This window comes from Calypte anna, chromosome 21 (genome assembly GCF_003957555.1).
Source record: "Calypte anna isolate BGI_N300 chromosome 21, bCalAnn1_v1.p, whole genome shotgun sequence".
Classification (NCBI taxonomy): Eukaryota; Metazoa; Chordata; class Aves; order Apodiformes; family Trochilidae; genus Calypte; species Calypte anna.
This window is the reverse complement of record NC_044266.1, coordinates 4,590,069-4,606,866: the sequence shown is the minus strand read 5'-3', so window position 1 is coordinate 4,606,866 and position 16,798 is coordinate 4,590,069. Positions and strand designations below refer to the sequence as shown.

The following is a 16,798-nucleotide window of genomic DNA, read 5'->3' as shown; positions in this document are numbered from 1 at the left end:
TTCAAAGGTTTAAGAAGTCTTGATGATGGAGCAGTGCTTTTTGCCTTCTGATATTTAAAAAACACAGGTTCATTACACACTGAACTAAGTAAATTCAATCCCATGCCCATTTGGGATGACTGGCAACCTATTAGAGATGCAAGCAAGAGTCAAGAGAGGCAGAAGTGCCTGGGGAAATTTAGGCATATACCCAGTCACATAATTTTGTGCTTTACTGTTTATCTTGATTCCTATCAAGACACAGGCACCTTCAGCATTACAATAGAGCCTGATAAGAGAGAAGATGAAACTATTAGAATACACCAGCAGTGTCAGAAAAGACATAAGAAAACACAGAAGGCTCTCACCAAGTCTGGATTTGCCCAGTGTCCCTTCAGAGCTGCAGAAACCTTCCCAATGATTAAATCATTCATTTGTTGTGTGGCCTCTGGATTGTCTCTAGTTCCAGAAGAGAAAAGAGAACACTGTTATCCTGTGCTCCAGAAGAGCACTGTTATCCTGTGCTCTTGCTAAAGGCCAAAAGCTTCTGGGATTCTATCTTAGTTGATAACAAATGGACAAGAAGTTACAGTCTACCATTTGCTGATATGAAGCTTATGAAGCTACTCATAGAATCACTACGGTTGGAAAAGACCTTTAAGATCATCAACTCCTCATCTACATTTGATTTTTTTTAACACCTCCAGGGATGGTGACTCCACAGCCTGTTCCAGCGCTTGACCACTCTTTCCGTGAAGAAATTGCTCTCAGTATCTAGTCTGCTATCTACTCCTTTCTGATCATGTGTTTACAAGCAAACAGCTTTCCAGAGCTCCCTGGATGTCAGAGAGCTGCCAGCAGTGGATCAGCTCTAACCTGGTCAGAAGGCACATGAGCTGACGGACCTCCTCCCGCATGCTGGCTGCACCCCGCCGCAAGTTGTAGTCAAAGAGCTCTCGGATGAGGCCCTGGGACACCAGGATATGCCTGATGGCAGAGTTGGTGGCCAAAGCCCGGAGTAAGGTTATGCAGTGCTCAGTGACAGCTGAGGCACAGCCATAGCATTTAGTTGATGATGTGTGGCCACAGCCCAAGACAGACAAGGCACGATACTGGCTGGCAGTAAACGTGGGTTGGACAGTGGTTCGTGAGGACTTTGTTGCTGCCTCTCTCTGTTGAAGGTCATATTCCAGGAGCTCCTTTCGAGAAGCAAACACTCTCTGGAAACACAGGAAAAGGAGGAATGACAGTTGTGGACTTGTGAGGCAGCACATAATTGTTAATCCCATTCACAAGGTTATTTTCACTGTGTATTTTGTGGCAAAACATTTCTAACCAAGTATCTCAAAACTTGAAAACCTTCATTTCAATGCCAGACTTGGGAAACCCACTAGAAATATCAGCCTAACTCCCAGTTACCTGCCCTGTTAAAAGGCTTTTTGTCTACACTTCATGCAATGTAACACTGGAAATGTGACAAAATCACAGTATTAATAGTAAGCATTGCTTTTTGAAATTATTATTCTGTTATTTCCCTGAAAATATGCAGCTGATCACCCACTGTTAACAATATCAGTAAAAGCAGAATGGCAACACTTCTTTCTACTTCTGACCTGCACTGCATCTGACAACAGAAGAAAACACACGACCCAACTCCAAATCAGAGCACATCATACCTGGATAATTTTGGAAAGTTCATCAAAAGAGTTCTTGCAGTCACCACAATACTCCTGGGCCAACTGGAGTATGTACCTATTCACACTAGCTGAGGTAGAACTTATCCCTCCACTGCTACCAGATTCATCCTGAAACAGAGGGGAAAACAAAAAGGAATTATATATGGAGGTTACACCCAAAAATAACTATTGCAGAGCAGCATCTGAGACAAAGATCGTTCAGTTGCTCTTGGGAGTACAAAGGCCAGAGTCTCACCAGCCTGGGGTTCTGTGCAAAATCCATCTGTCCCTTGTTACCTGTGGCTTTTCAGGAGCTGCCTCATTCACTTTACACAAAAGGTTTTCCAGCTGTGGTCTGTGTCCCATCAGCTGGTGGTACACTCTGTCAGCCTTGTCCAGGAGAGTGTTGATATTTGTTACTGCCTAAAAATACAAAAAAAAAAAAAAAAAAAGAAAAAAAAAAAAGGAGAAGAAACATATTTTAATTCCAGACACAATTTTTAACTCTACAGAGCTACTACCACCAATCCCCCAAGTAGTCTCTTTTGCCCTTCTCTGGAAAAAAAAAAAAAAGAAACAAAGTGGTCCTGCTTCTGCCAGAGCACCACTCTGCTGATACTTTACTCAGCATACTTGTCCTTTGGGACTGGCCACATTCTGCAATGGGTTCTTCCTTCATTAGCAGTGCTCCTCAAATGGTAATACACACAGTACAGCCCAAATTCACCCTCTTGTGCAGCAAGGAAAAGAGATGCAGTGCTAGATAGCTAGTTTGTAAGTAAAGCACTGAATTATGTGTTTTGAAGAATTATTTATTTGATGGAGCAAGAAAGTAAGCAAAGAGTGGATTTGTCAGTAAGAAGCCTTGAGGAAGCATGACTTTTCATGTTACTCCCAAGAGAGGTGGACCTCTGATGTCCCCACACTGTTGACCTGGCCAAGAATTACAGCATTTCCTTAATAAACCTGCTATTAGTCTCACCTTCTTCCTGTCCTCTTCATTTTCTATGGGATCCACTGCACAGCAGGGCTTGGCATACAACATGAAGTCAAAGCGAGCATATTTACAGAACCCACAGGCATTGCAGAGGAAGGGATCTTTCTCGTCATAGTTAATGGATCTGAAAGGCAAGCCCAAAAGGTCAGGGAATGCTGCTGAGCTTCATCAAGGTAACTGAGGCAATGAAGTAAGCACTGGACTCGGTGGGTAAAACCTACCAAAGTGCCCTGGGCAAAGGCACAAGTGAAATACATGAGGAAAAAAACCCTACAAGTTAGGCAACAAGATCCTTACTGAGGCAGTGCCACATTCTGGCTGGGAAAAGAAGAAACAGATGTGAATTTATTCCAAACAATTCTACTTTATCTACAGTCACTCCCAGTAGAACATCAGACTAGGGCACTGTGCCCTTTACAAGAACACAGATAAAAAGAAACCATTTGTTCTGTGAGGGCTTGGCTTTCAATAGCTCTCACTCTTCCCCCAGTTGCAGTGGGACTAGTTACAGCATACTTATTATCCTGTTGCAGACTAGAGTAGTGTGAGACCAGCTGATTTCTAGCTGCCCTAATTCAGGAAGGGCTATGGAACCCTTTCACTACACCAGGAACCAGCTATCTGTGGAAAGAATCTGCACAACACCACGAATCCATGAGGATTAGAGAGGAATAGGGGAGAACAACAAGAGAAGAGATCTTGGATAAGAAGACAAAACTCCCAACAGAGAAGGATTTATAATACTGTAGTGAAAGCTTGAATAGCACACAGTAAATTATGCCCAGAGCCCTTCTCTGAATGGAGAACAACAAAAGCTCTGAAAAGACAAACAAGCACTGTCCATCCAGCACACTGAGGAAGGGATCCTGTGAGGAAACCACCCTGCAATCATCTAATTGAACTCCAGCCTCCTGCCCTTGGCATAAGCAGGCCAAATATAACCTCCTCCTGAGAATTTTTCTTTTTAAATTTCTGAGGGCTTGATCTGAAACTTCTGCTTTCTTTCAGTACTGTTGTGTCAGGTTTCCTTTGTTAGCCTGCATTACCAGTAAATCCCTGTAAGCCTGTTTTATACTTCTTGACTAATTTGATTGTGTGGCTGTATTAACCAGAATGGTGTGTTGAAATAGCAGGGTATTTTGTTGAACATTCAGCATGGGCACAAGGGCTCTGAAACCCCCCGGCTCTGGCTTCAGGGGGAGGGAGGAGGGTGACATACCTGCACTTGTGGCACTGGTACACGTTTTCCCCACAGTTCCCACACACTCCTGGGTTGGCTGGGACAGAGGCACTGCAGCGAGGACACTGCAGGGTCTCAGTGGAAGCCTGGTAATTCTCATAGAAATCTGCAAATTCAATCATCAGGTTGGAAGCCACAATAGGTAGAGGCAAATCAATCTTCACCTCTGTCTGGCCTGGGGTCAGCTGGACTTTTTTAGCTTTGTGCCAACGAGCAGGCCTGGAAAAAAAAAAAAAAAAAAAAGGCACAAAACCAGTGTTTTTTTTCAGCAGAGAAGTATCCTCCCCTCCATCCTGCCCACGGAGGAAGAGAAGCCAAACGCCACCGTCTCGGCTCCAAATCTACTTTAAATGGGATGAATGGAGAGCAGTTCCAGGCTTCGTTTCCTTAGCTTCTGTATTGACATGATATGTAGCCAGAAATACATTTTAAGCCTTTATCCTCTTCATAGAGAGAGACTGTTTAGGATTAAAGAGCTGTTGATGCCTCATGGAAAAACTTTAATTCTACAGACATTTTCTAGGGATTTTCACCTCCATTTTTTTATTAGTAAGGACATTTGCATGAAAACAGGATATTTATTTCTAAAGATCTCATCTGCTCCCACTGCTTCTTCTCAACCTGAAGTCAGAATCCTCTCTTTGTGACATCATAATCCTCTCCACAGCAGCCACTTGTGATGTCACAGAGGATTGAGACTTCAAATAAGCAATAAGCAGCAGTAGGCACAGATTAATCCCTAAGCCAGAGAGATCTGATTCTGGTGAGAACATCTCAGGAAGTAAGGAGGGAAAGCATATAAAGCAGAACTGGCTCCAGACTCAGTAATGTATTGAAAAGGAGCCATTTTTGTGGGTAAAGAAGCAGCCAGGAGTTAGGCCATCCAACTTCTAATTTTAATTCTACTATATGGCTTCAAACAACTAATGTTAATGCTTTCTGCATTTCTGGACACGCTGCAAGGTCCAAATCCTTTTCCAAGTCACAATCTCCAGGAGGTGTCCTTGATATTAATAGTGGTTAAGTTAGGCACTAAGTTAGGTGTTTAGCTTAATAAAGCTTCTACAAAGCTTCTACACAAATTTTAGACATCTTTTGAGTTCTAGGTGAAACATGGATTTTTTCTTTGACAATTTACTGTAGGAGATTCAGAACAATCCCACCCAAAGTGGGCTGACAATGATGAGTAACAGTCTAAGAGGGAATGTGAGCTAAAACAAGACACTGTGATGTCACAATCAGAGTGGCACACAAAAACTATGGACAAACATACTTATTTTTCAGCTCCACTATAGCTTGCACTGTCCTGTTGTTGTAGTAGAGGTTGATGGTTCGGACCATTTTGGTTCGTTTCAGGTCTCCTATCTTCACTGTCACCTTGCTGATGGTGTGGCTGCCAATCAGTTTCACCACTTGCTGGGTGGTGGTGTAGCGTGTGTCCACTTTGATGGAGGAAAGCTTGATGTACTGAGAAGACAAAAGCAAAGGCCATGCTGCCTATGTGATTACATCCCCCAAAAGTCAGAAACACAACAAATCACACTGCTGTAAATGATTGGGAAGCCTAGAATAAGGGAGGGTATAAGAACAGCAGTCACTTACACAGAAAGGCACCTCTGGATTGTTGCAGACAAGGCAAGGATCACTCTCCAGGTAATAGCCATCAAATTCCACCAGCCCAGACAGTGTGCTGGAATGAGAAGACAACACTGACGTTTGTAATATGGTGTTCACTGTGTTTCAAAACACATAGCAATTCAGATAGAATCATTTTAGTTTACCTGTAGTCCTCACAGTCCCACAATTTAGTAACAGAGGCATTAAGTAAGGCACATTGAAAATCAATGCTATTCATCTAGCAGCACTTTACTTTAGTGTAACTACTCACTGCCAAGGTGTGACTGAGAACACAAGGCTCAGTTCTGCAAGTCTGTTCTCCAATAGTTCTTAATATTTTTAAACATTTACAGAAAATGAAAGCAAAAAAACTAAAGCCAAATTGCTGGTGACAGAGCATGGAATGTCACGTTTTTCAGATGGCAAAAAGGAATCTGCTCTGCTCCCAAGACAGCACACAGGCAGTCTCAGGAGGGTTCCTTCCTCCACCACAATGTTATTTGCAGAGTTGTGCCTTCCCCTGTGGATTGCAGCTCGCCTGCTGAAAAGCTCTTCAGTGAAATGGATCAAAGTCAGAAGTAACTCACTTGTAAATGTTGGAGTTGGGGTGGTTGGTAAGGATGTGGTTTTGAGTCCGGAGGATCTCCACAGCCTTCTGGGAGTATTCCTTCAACTGAAATACAATTAGAAAAATATTGTCTTCTCAACAGTTTTTTTTAATTGCTCAAAGAAAAAGATTTCTCATCTTGTGGTGTTCCAGGTTCCCCAGAAGATGCATGTGCTATGCCCCCAGGAATTTATGTGATTAAATCACTGACCAGGAATGTAATAGATCCTAAAATTAGACCTTCACCACAATAACAGTGCCATTTGTCAGCCAACCACTGGAAACACCTGCCAAGATTTGTAAGGCATTCCCAGCTCTTTAAACATATACATGAAAGCATCAGTGTTCTAAATTATTTCTTCTCAAGTCCACTGGTCCCCTAAGAAATCCTACCACTTCCTGTGTTCAAAAGTTGTGGTTACAGAAGATTTCTAGGAGTTGGAATATAAAAATTGCATAAATCAGAGCTAGCAGATAAATTTATTTTCTCCATAAAAGCTTCCTGTGGGAAAGAAGTTTTATTCTAAATAAAAAAACCCAAACCTAAAACAGTAGAACAAAAAATCCATACTACTCCATTTTTAAAGAAGCCTGCCTTTTTCATGCTCAGATGTTGGGAATAAAACCAATTTCCACCAGGATATCTTTTTTGCCAAAATGTGTCCCAAGTGTATCATAAATGAGAACTAAAATAATTCATAGTAAGCAGCAGGACCCAGGATGCTGAACCTCCTTTTCAGAATGTCCCCCTACCTTTTTCTCAGTCTGCTGTGTTTTGAGAGAGAAGTATCCCAGGAGATCTACAAACTGTGCAGCCTTTCTTCCATAGGCTGGTAGTTCTGGCCAGATTGACCACATGAGATCCAACTGTAATTCCTGCTGAGACTTATTTGAGTTCCTGTGGAATGGATTACATATCATTCATATATCAAGACTCAACTATATAGAGTGCATGGCACACTGTCTTATTCCAAAGGAAAAGACATGCTACAGTTCACCAAAGCTTATAACTATTATCTTGTATACAGCAGTTCAACAAGTAAAATCTCTACTCTTGTTGACACCAGAAGCTGTCCAGAACTCTCTGAAATGAAAGCAGCTGTTCTACAACAGCTGAGTAGAGTCCTGAGGGAGTTAAGCACCCTGAAGTGTGCCTATCCCTACAAAAGTTCCACTGTTTAAACTGTGTGAGTCTGCATCTGCTTCAGAAATGAACTCTCCCACAAGTACCTACTCCCACTGATGTCAGGAGCCAGATTCTGCAGACAGAAATAGAACACTTCTTGCAGGTGATAACTCAGTTAACAAGTTAAGTCACAACTTCTACCTTCAGTCCAAGTAACTGCAAAATAGTGAGCAATTCCACAGGGTGCAACCACCTGCAAGCTTCAGCATCCTTCAGAGGCTCAAGCTTTCACTCTTCCACAAGGACAGAGCTCTCCACAACTGAGCTGAGCCTGGCTAAGAGCCAGGTCAGAGGCTTGCTCCCAGCTCACCTGTAGATGTGCAGTGCCAGGCAGTGTGCCTGCCATCTCACAGAGGAGGAGTTGGACTCCAGCAAGAAGCAACGCAGGAACTGGATGAGGGTCTCCTTGTCAGCAAACTTGTTGAGCTGGTTCACCAGAGCTGTACAAAGCTGATCTTCCTGACTGCCTGAGCTCTCACCTAGAGGGGACACAGTGGCAGAGAAAGACTTAGAAGAAAGCAGCTGAATGGAATATCTCACAGGCAGGGCAGTTTCCTATTTTATAGAGGACGGAGTGAAGATATCAGGGACAAATTGATTATTTTCTTTTTCCAAATATATAATCTAGTACTCCTAACACAGAAGAAAACTGCTGGAAGACGTGCCAGTAAGGATGTACTACACAAGCTGATAAAAACAAAATTATCAACCATGAGGCAGTGAAAAGACTCTCAAGAGTATCATCTCCTAGGGTAGGCCAAAATGGTTCCTTGAAGCAAAGCCAAGAGAGAATTTAGACCCATGACTTTTATAGGAAAGCTTAATTACTTTCCCAGGACTTTGGAAATCCATTAAGCAGCAGCCCTGGCTCCCACATAGCTTACAAGTCAGAAATAGAAAACAAGTCTGAACATAATCATTGAAGAGCAGGGCTAGCTGAGTGTGCATCTCCAGTATTGTTTTAATCCCCAAAGACATGTCAACCACCTACAGCTCAGGGCAGGCAAGTTTGGGGGATGCTACTTGGTCACTGGAATAGGCAATTTCCATTGCTTATTAGCTATTAGCTATTAAAGATAGCTTAAAGCCCTCTTTAGGTAACAATGGACTCACAATGGGATTGGGATATACTCAGCACTTAATCTCAGTCCCAACTCTTAGCTCATACTGCTTCATCTTTGCTCCTTTCTGACCAACATATGGCAAAATTTCTCTTCTCTTTTAATTACTGCTCAAGTCTGTGAGTGTCCTTGCTGCAATTCACGACCCTTTCAAAAGAGTGGCATTTATCACAATGAGAAGCAATCAGTTCTCTCTAAATAGAAACAAGAAAGACTAAGAGGAGCAGATTTCAGCCCTAAAACCACGACAGAACAGGACACAACTCCAGCTCACCCTCTCGCTCCTTTTCTTTTTCTTCTTTCTTGCTCTTTTTAGTGGAGGATTTGCTCTGTGCTGCTGGCTGCCCAGAGCCTGATGCTGCAGGGGCAGAGGTAGAAGAACTGCTTGATGATCCCGAGGATGAAGCCACAGACAGCACTTTGCTGCCACACAGAGCACAAGACAGCAGCTGCAGGAGAACTGGTGAGACTCCTTCATCCACCAGGAAGCTGACTTGAAGGAGGAAATACAGAACCGCTGCAGAGAAAGAAGAAAATCTTTGAAGTCTGCATTACCAAAAAGCAAGCAAAAAAAGAAAATCCCAGCCCCAAACAAAAACCCCTTTGAACATGACAAGAACCATCCCACAAACTTATAGAATCTTCCTGTCCCTTTATTAGAGAAGAATAACATTTGGGTACACCAAGGTGAAGTGTTTTATCCCAAATTACACACTTGAACATCAGTGCAAGCAAGAGAACCCAGATATCCCATTCCTGCTCTTGGAAGTTACTCATTAAACCATGTTGTGTTCTTCAGTTAAGGAACAGATGCAATCAGAGCACTGCAGTAATTAGTACTGGAAACAGTTCAGACTTGCTCAAAACTCTCAGCTGTCCCCCCCCCCTTCTTCTCTTCTGAGCTTGCCCATCTCAGGGGTCTTGATTCAAACCACAACACAAAACACATCCCCTCTGCTCCTCAAATACTCCCAGAGACCAAACTCACAGTCATCTTTAATGCAGAATTTCTGCCAGTTTACTGTTCTCTGTGTGGCGATCTCTGCACAAGCCTTTAAATGTTCCATCTGAAAGGCAGAATGGGACAGGATGAAACAGGATGAAACACCATGTTCAGTATTTCTGTTACTGGCATCTCACACAAAAGCAGCAGACACTTTTCCTAGGAGAGTGCCACACTTTTCCTTACCAAGCTGATCAACGTATCGTACTGTAGGGCAGAGCCTGAACTTGCTGTGACCACACTGGCACGAAGGAAAATGCCTTGCTCTTCCAGGAGCTTTTTGATGCCACGAACATGAGAGTCCAAGGTGTGCAGGTCTCTGAGCTGACGATATTTATCCTTTGATCCACAGATAAAGAGCAAAAGCTTGCGGACTTGCCGGCGCACAAATGGAGTCTGCTGGATCATCAGGTACTAGGCAAAGAAAAGCCTTAACATCAGCACTGGGAACTCACCAGTAGGCAACCTATGGTGACTAAAATATGTGTTTTCTTACCAAAAGAAAAGATATGGGAGATGCATTCATGATTCTGTCAGCCTTAAGGTAAAGTCACCCATAAAAGCAAGGCACAGGCAGAGAAAACACAGCACAGCAACACTGAAGCATCCTGAGCTGTTCAATTATGAAACTGCTTCTGAAAACTATTCTTTGCCATCTATGACCTCAAATGAAAAGCCTAATAAATCCTTTCCCAAAGTTGTGCAATTGGAAGGTAACTTGTTATCTCTGAGTAGGAAGCTATAGAAGCAAAGGAACAGGAAAAATAAACACCAAGTATCTTACCAATTTTTTTCAAGAATTAATTTAAAGTGCCAACAGCTGAGCACAGTGTAGCAATGTACCACCTCACACAAAGCTTTCTGCTTGAGATTTCTAGCAGCAAACATTACGTTACAGAAAATAACAGTAATCTTATTTTTCACATATGCTTTCCAATAGATTCCTGTTCAACAGGAATAAAACAAGCTGAGATTTCATTTTCTTTCAAGAGGAAAAATAAAACCATCAGAGATGGATCAGAGGTCAGTCCTAGAAAAGCTCATCTCTCCCAGGAGAGGTAACATTACTAAGCAGTCTTTGTGGAAACCTGTAGGAGTATCACATTCTCACTTACCTCAGACAAGAAGTAAAACCAGGAGTGATCAAAGACAGGAGGTGGGATGCGGGAGTTTGTGTCTGCAATCTTCTTGATCTGATATGGCAGCCGCAGCACCATCTCTGTCAGGAGCTGAGTGTAGGCCTCAAAAACATCAGCAGCATGACCCTGAAAGCAAGAGCAATCCATCAGCCTCTGGCACAGAACACTCCTTGTGTGGTGTCATGACAAGGGTGGATTGATTTATTTTCTAAAAACAAAACTTTTCTGAACCTCAAAGCTAAAGCAGCAGCTCCCAACTGATAAATAAGCCAAGAAACCTGCATGAGGACTTGCACTAGATGGCAACTATTAGGATGCAATAAGCTAAAAGGCATTTTAATAAATGAGATTTCAACTTGGGAGACATTCTCACGTTTAACTAGGCTTTTTCACTGCACCTGTACATATCCCAAAGCCCTCCTCCCCAGCCAGCAGCATCTTAGCATAAAACACCCTGGTGGCTAAATGAGCCTTGGATTTAGTGTGGAAATCCCCATCAACTACTAGTCTTCCTTGCCACAATAAGTAGCAGTGGTTCAGAAATTCTGCCTGCCAAGCAAAAAGAGTCACACCATGGTGTAGCTTCTCTTCAGGAAGATTAACATGTCAACCAGAAACAGTGACAGCAGCTCCACAGAAATGCCTAGTTTAGGAGTGCATTGATGGTTACAACGAGCTGGGCTGCTCTGAGAGAACTCAGAGTAGTCCTAGTTGTAACCAGGCACCACAGGAATGGATTTTAATTGCACTACTACAGAAAAACCAGTTTTGCAAAGATGCTTTTTCTCTGCAGCAGCCTTGGTGGAACTCTAGCAGTGTGGGGTAGGACTCACCTTCACATACTGGCGGAGGAAAAAAGGGCTCATGTCGGGTGGAGAAGAAGTAGTGTGAGGTTTCAGGAGCTGGCTGGTGGCTACAGGCTCCTCATCATTCTGCTGGCTTTTCCAGTACTCCAGCAAAGACTTCAGCACATGCAGGCAGTAGTCAACAGCACCAGAACTCAACAATGCAGCAGCAGTGGCACTGGAGATGAGGGAGGAAGACTGGAACAAAGAGGAGATGAGTTACAAGGGTACCTGAAAAGCATCGTGTTGGAGGAAGAGGGGAAACTGTGAGAATCAGAGAGCAGTTACTGATAGCATGGAGAGGAGAGAAGGTTTTTACAAAACTTTACAGGGAGCTTTGTAAGTTTGGGGTTTGTTTGAGGTTGGGGTTTTTAGCTTTTTTGTGTTTATGAAAAGCAACTCAAAATATTTACAGAGACTCTTTTGAACAAGCGCTTAGTAAAGGAAAACAAATAAAATCTCCTCTTAAGTCTAATCTCCCCTCGACACATGTGCCAGAGGCCACTCTGCTATGGATTAGACAACTAGGGCTTTTTTTTTTTTCCTTCTTCTTCCCCCCCGATTCCCCTTTTTAATTTTTTTTTTAAAGTTGGGATTTCTATTTGTTTATCTGGGATTTGGCCAGCTGGGGGTGAATTCTGGTAGAGAAAGAGTCCCTGTTGCAGATGCTGCTCAGAGGCTCTGCTCCACCCAGGTACTGCTCCACCTGCATTCTGCAAGACGATGAGCTTTGATTTCTGTGGGAAGCTCAAGTGAATAACAAAGGCTGGAGAAAAAGCTACTGTAAATAAAACTATTAAAGCAGCCCTGTAAATCCAAACAAACCCCACAGCTCATAAGCTCATTAAAATTTGATGCAGTTCAGACTAAATTTTTTAACCTCTATGCTTTTTTATTAATCTCCTTCCCACCACACATACTGCTTTTTATGCCTTATTACTGTACCTTTTAGCAACAAATATCTAAGGAATCCTCTTAGCGACTTTTACGTTGACACAGCAGCATATTGCTTTCCAATAATCACATTACAAATCCTCTTTAACCTCTTCAGCACCAACAAGAAGAAAGGAAAAAAAATCTGGCAGACCATTTTAAATAACATCATTAATGTGCTGCCCTTAGCTGTCAGAAACCCCACACAGAACAAGTGAATCCAGTTGTCTTTACATGTCAGTTTCCTCCATTCTGAGTTTCAGCAACAATCCTTTCTCTTAAAAGCAAAATATTCCAGATTCCCTGTGAATTTTTCCAAAGTACTTTCAAATTGATTTTCAGTTTTAACCAGCTGTTTCAGTTAGCAGCTTTTACACCATCTTTGATGAACAAAAGCCCCACCACCACCACATCATCCCCCTGACAAAGTAATTTGAAGAAGGTACCTCACAAATGGATGACTTGGATCCTGACTTTGTTCTGGACATGAAGACACTGAGCAGCCTCATTACCACCAAGTGCACTTCATTCATCGGGGAGCGTTCATTTTTCTTAGACACATCCTGCAAGAAGAGAGCTTGCTTGCTTACACCATGAGCTGAGCATATTGTCTTAAGCATCTCAATTTCAGTGCTCTGATCCTCATCAAGCAATTCTAATTTAGCTCAAGCAGTAACATTAAAAAAGCAGCACAAATTTCTCAGTATAGGGGTAGACAGTGGCCTGGGTGACAGAGAATTGTATTATCCGAATGAAAAGGTATATATGTCAATTCTGCATCACTGATCATGCCTGTTTTAAGAGTTTAATTCAAGCAAAACAAATTTTCAGGCTCACCTGTGGTTGCTGGAAACAGGAAGAGTTGCACTCTTGTCTCTTTCTACCTTAAATGAATGAATCAAGAAAAATAAAAACTTACCTTTTTGTCCATGCACAGTTCTGCAATCAGCTGGGACAGAAGGTTATCTAAAGCTCCCTTGTCTTTCTCATCATCTCCATCCAGGTCTGTTGTGAGCATCAATATAACCTGGGAATAAAAATCAGAGAATTAATGGAAGGCAGGTTCCATGTTTTAAAGACCAATATAGATTATCTTTAATAAAACCCCTGCAGATTTTACTTTGATTAATTTACATTCTGTCCCAAATTTTGCCTGTGTCATCACACCCTAATATAAACATTCAGAACAAACAAACCCCCCCAAATAGATCAGGGTTCAAGGATTTCAGCCCTTAGATTTCAGCCAGCTAACGCCACACTGAGAAAAAGGGTAAGAAATGCTGTGCAATACTTCAGAGCTGGACTCACACACTGACTGGGCAGGAAAGTGAAAGGTAAAAGCAGGTGGAAACAGAAACTTGATAGTAGTAGTAGCAGTAATAGTAATAGTGATTAGCTTTTATTAAAGCTTAACTCTTGAGCTCTCCTCAGTTACCTGCATATAAGGAATGGCCCGGACTCCTCCAACATTCCTCAGCTGAGGTAAGTTTTGCAGCAGCCTCTCCAGCAACATCAGTCGGACCATGTGCAGCCTGGGAAGTCAGAAGCCAGGAATCAGAAACATCACAGGACATATTAGACCCAGCAGATCACCAACAGAGCACTGCAATTTACCACGAACTCAGAGCATGAAAAAATCCTAAGGTCATCAAATCAGCACACACAGGACTGGTTCCCCTCAGATTTAACAGTCTATGTCAAAGATTCAGAGAAACTCTGACAATGGGTGTCATTCTTCAAAACTACAACTGCCTAGCATGGCTACCTGCAGGATTGAACTGCCCAGGAACAGAATCTATAACTCAGTTCCAAACTGCACTGTAAAAATGACTCAGCATGTTCCAACAGCATAAAAAACTGCAGTTCTTCCCCAAAGTGCACAGCTCTCCTCCACATAATTTTTCCAGACAATGAACTTCACAAGTTTCCCAAGCTGTATATTTTAGTGATTCCTCTGTTTATAGACTCATGCAGGATTTCCATCACTTTCTACAGGCAGCAGTTTTGTGTATGTGTAACATGTTACATGGTGACTGCATTGCAGGAGGCATTTTCCAGTGGCTTGTCTAACCTATCTTTTTCACTTCTGATTTTTACAATTAACAGAGCCACAAACAATATTCTGTGAATCTCAGCACGTATAAACAATGCCACTGCAGAGCAGATAAGCTCTTCTTGAAAAGGAAAACAAAGATCCTTGCCTGTTGCTGGTGTGGACATCTCCCTCTGTCTCCCCTTCCCCTTCAGAACCATCTCCCTCTTGTTGGCCTGTGGTAGTGCTGATGGCACCAGTGCTTGAGCTGACACTGCCTGGTCCAGCAGGGTGACCCTCAGCTGTTGTGTCCCCATAGGCACTACTACGGCCAGACACTGAAACAGAAAACAAGAGAAAAACAATGTCAGCACAACTGAACACACATCTTGGCAGATTCATAGCAATGAATGCAGCTGAACTATCCTTTAAAATGAATAGTTCTAAGGAGACAGTGTCTTTGTCTATCTTCATGAAGCCAAAAGAGTAATTTACACAGATGCAGTTCAACACCTCCAGCACTCTTTTGTTTGCCATCCCCATTTTTGTGTCCCCCGTTGAACACGTTCCACAGCAGTGATTTAAACCGAGTCAGAAGAGGTATGGCAAACAGGATGGGCAATGCTGACTATTTTTTTTATAAAAGTCTAATTATTTTCACTGGGTATCAGTCCCAAGCAAAAATGACAGAAATTAATTCTATCCTGTCCAAACTTATCCAGCAATACAGTGAACTCTTTCAGTTTTGCTCTCGGCTACTGCATTGTTATTACAGACCAGCAAAAACTACTGCAGATTCCACACTTCCAAAATAGTCCAGAAAGTGAGCAAACATTCAGTCTGTAGGGCACTTAGGCAGTCAACACGAAGTGGAACTGAGGTTTCTTCTTTGCCAGGGCTTACCTACCTCTCAGTAAAGTCCTTTTATTACAATAAACAGGAGCTGTAGAGATGACACTCACCACTGTGCTCACCAGCCACGGAGTCCACGGCGCTGCCGCCGCTCTCAGAGCCCACGCTCCCCCCGTGGTCTGCAGGTGAAGTTCGAAGGGTTGAGCCATCTGTTGCAGCTGTGCTGCCCTCATCATCAGACGCTGGAGCTAAGAGAATAAAGAGAGCTGTTACAAGTAAAAACACTGTCTCAATAAAATTTCAAAAGAAGCAAATGCTACAAAAGAAAAGCCACTGATATTTGTCTCTGGGTTTTGTGTCAGTTGTCACATACAAATCAAAAGGGAACTTAGAAGTGTCCATCAGTACATTTAAGCCTGTTAAAAGCAGTGGAAGGGACACCCTGAGAAGGAAAACTTCTCATCAAATAGACAATTATACAAGTTACTTGAACAACAATGTCTGGTTGTTTACAAATGCAAGGGGGATCACATATAGCTTTTATTTTTGCCTGCTTTATTTTAAGAAAAGGAAAAAACTTCCTCAGAAGCCTATAACTAAAGTCTATCAAAGCCCATAAACAGATTATCAAAAATACATTCAGGCTTCTTTAAAACTGTATTTACAAACAAATTTTAAGTCATTATTCAGGTTAAAATCAGAAAAACTTAATTCCTTGCAGTGAACAGTTACCTGATGCTGTAGTATCCGAGAGTGTTCCAGCATCAAGAGAAGAAGAGCTGGGTGCTTGGCCAGACAGTCCTAAGCTCTGAAGTCCAAGAGCACTGCTGCTGCTTCCTGCAAGAAGAAAACAAATTATGAGTATCTTTCTATTACAGAATTATGTTAACTCTTTCTCCCTATATATAGTTCTATTATTTTTGTTAGTGTTAACATCAACAGCTTCTGCTTTGTTTCATTCCCAATTTACTCGTATTCTGATTACCTTTTCAGCTACCAGTAACATCTACATCTTACCTTGCTGATCTTGTTGCAGGCTCAGGGCAATAGCCAATTCCACCATTGTTTCATCATCTGCATCCGGAGGAATATCCAGCATAGGAGGGAATCCCTCTGCTCCAGCCAGAAGAGCCTCCAGAGGAGAAGGGTTCCCATTATTCACATTTTCCGAAGTCTCCAGAACCATAGATTCAGACTAGGGAGAGGAAACACGGAGAGAACTTTCACCGAACCACCACCAGCTAATGGAGCACTACAAGCTGATTCACCAGAACTAAATTCAACTCAAGTATCTAATATACTTCAAAAGGCTCCAAAGAGAAGCACTCTGGACTTACCACCATCTCAAAGTCCCCATGATCAACTTCACTTTGCTCCTGGCTTTCTTGACGGATATGCTCACCATTTGCTATCCCAGAACTCTGCAGCTTGTCTTCTGCATCCTCATCATCATCATCATCTTTATCTCCTGAGTTACAAAGCATTGACTGACAAATGTGCTCTTTCCTCATCTCATCATGAGCAAGGCAACTAATGCTGAAGAAACTAACCTGCCCTCAGTTTACCCCCAG

The 16,798-nt window shown here is 42.4% G+C and overlaps 1 protein-coding gene across 7 annotated transcripts in view; it reads right to left on the bottom strand.

Annotated features, from left to right (window-relative positions):
• The window catches only part of UBR4 (ubiquitin protein ligase E3 component n-recognin 4), a 78,288-nt gene that overhangs the window by 23,540 nt on the left and 37,950 nt on the right, over positions 1-16,798 (bottom strand). For 4 of the 7 annotated variants that reach the window (XR_003988468.1, XM_030463633.1, XM_030463627.1 and 1 more), the window contains 24 exons: positions 16,565-16,695; positions 16,245-16,422; positions 15,960-16,064; positions 15,338-15,493; positions 14,545-14,713; positions 13,779-13,875; positions 13,263-13,370; positions 12,790-12,906; positions 11,399-11,608; positions 10,542-10,691; positions 9,613-9,840; positions 9,412-9,490; positions 8,698-8,940; positions 7,613-7,781; positions 6,870-7,014; positions 6,097-6,182; positions 5,495-5,582; positions 5,166-5,359; positions 3,872-4,111; positions 2,638-2,776; positions 1,953-2,078; positions 1,656-1,784; positions 856-1,199; positions 348-438 (listed from right to left, as the gene is read on the bottom strand). Coding sequence is in view for 6 of the 7 variants with exons in the window: in XM_030463633.1 (XP_030319493.1) it covers positions 348-438; positions 856-1,199; positions 1,656-1,784; positions 1,953-2,078; positions 2,638-2,776; positions 3,872-4,111; positions 5,166-5,359; positions 5,495-5,582; positions 6,097-6,182; positions 6,870-7,014; positions 7,613-7,781; positions 8,698-8,940; positions 9,412-9,490; positions 9,613-9,840; positions 10,542-10,691; positions 11,399-11,608; positions 12,790-12,906; positions 13,263-13,370; positions 13,779-13,875; positions 14,545-14,713; positions 15,338-15,493; positions 15,960-16,064; positions 16,245-16,422; positions 16,565-16,695 (3,722 nt within the window). In the remaining variant the exon portion in view is untranslated. The remainder of the gene's footprint in view (positions 1-347; positions 439-855; positions 1,200-1,655; positions 1,785-1,952; positions 2,079-2,637; positions 2,777-3,871; positions 4,112-5,165; positions 5,360-5,494; positions 5,583-6,096; positions 6,183-6,869; positions 7,015-7,612; positions 7,782-8,697; positions 8,941-9,411; positions 9,491-9,612; positions 9,841-10,541; positions 10,692-11,398; positions 11,609-12,789; positions 12,907-13,262; positions 13,371-13,778; positions 13,876-14,544; positions 14,714-15,337; positions 15,494-15,959; positions 16,065-16,244; positions 16,423-16,564; positions 16,696-16,798) is intronic. The other 3 variants (XM_030463628.1, XM_030463631.1, XM_030463629.1) reach the window with 2 other exon arrangements.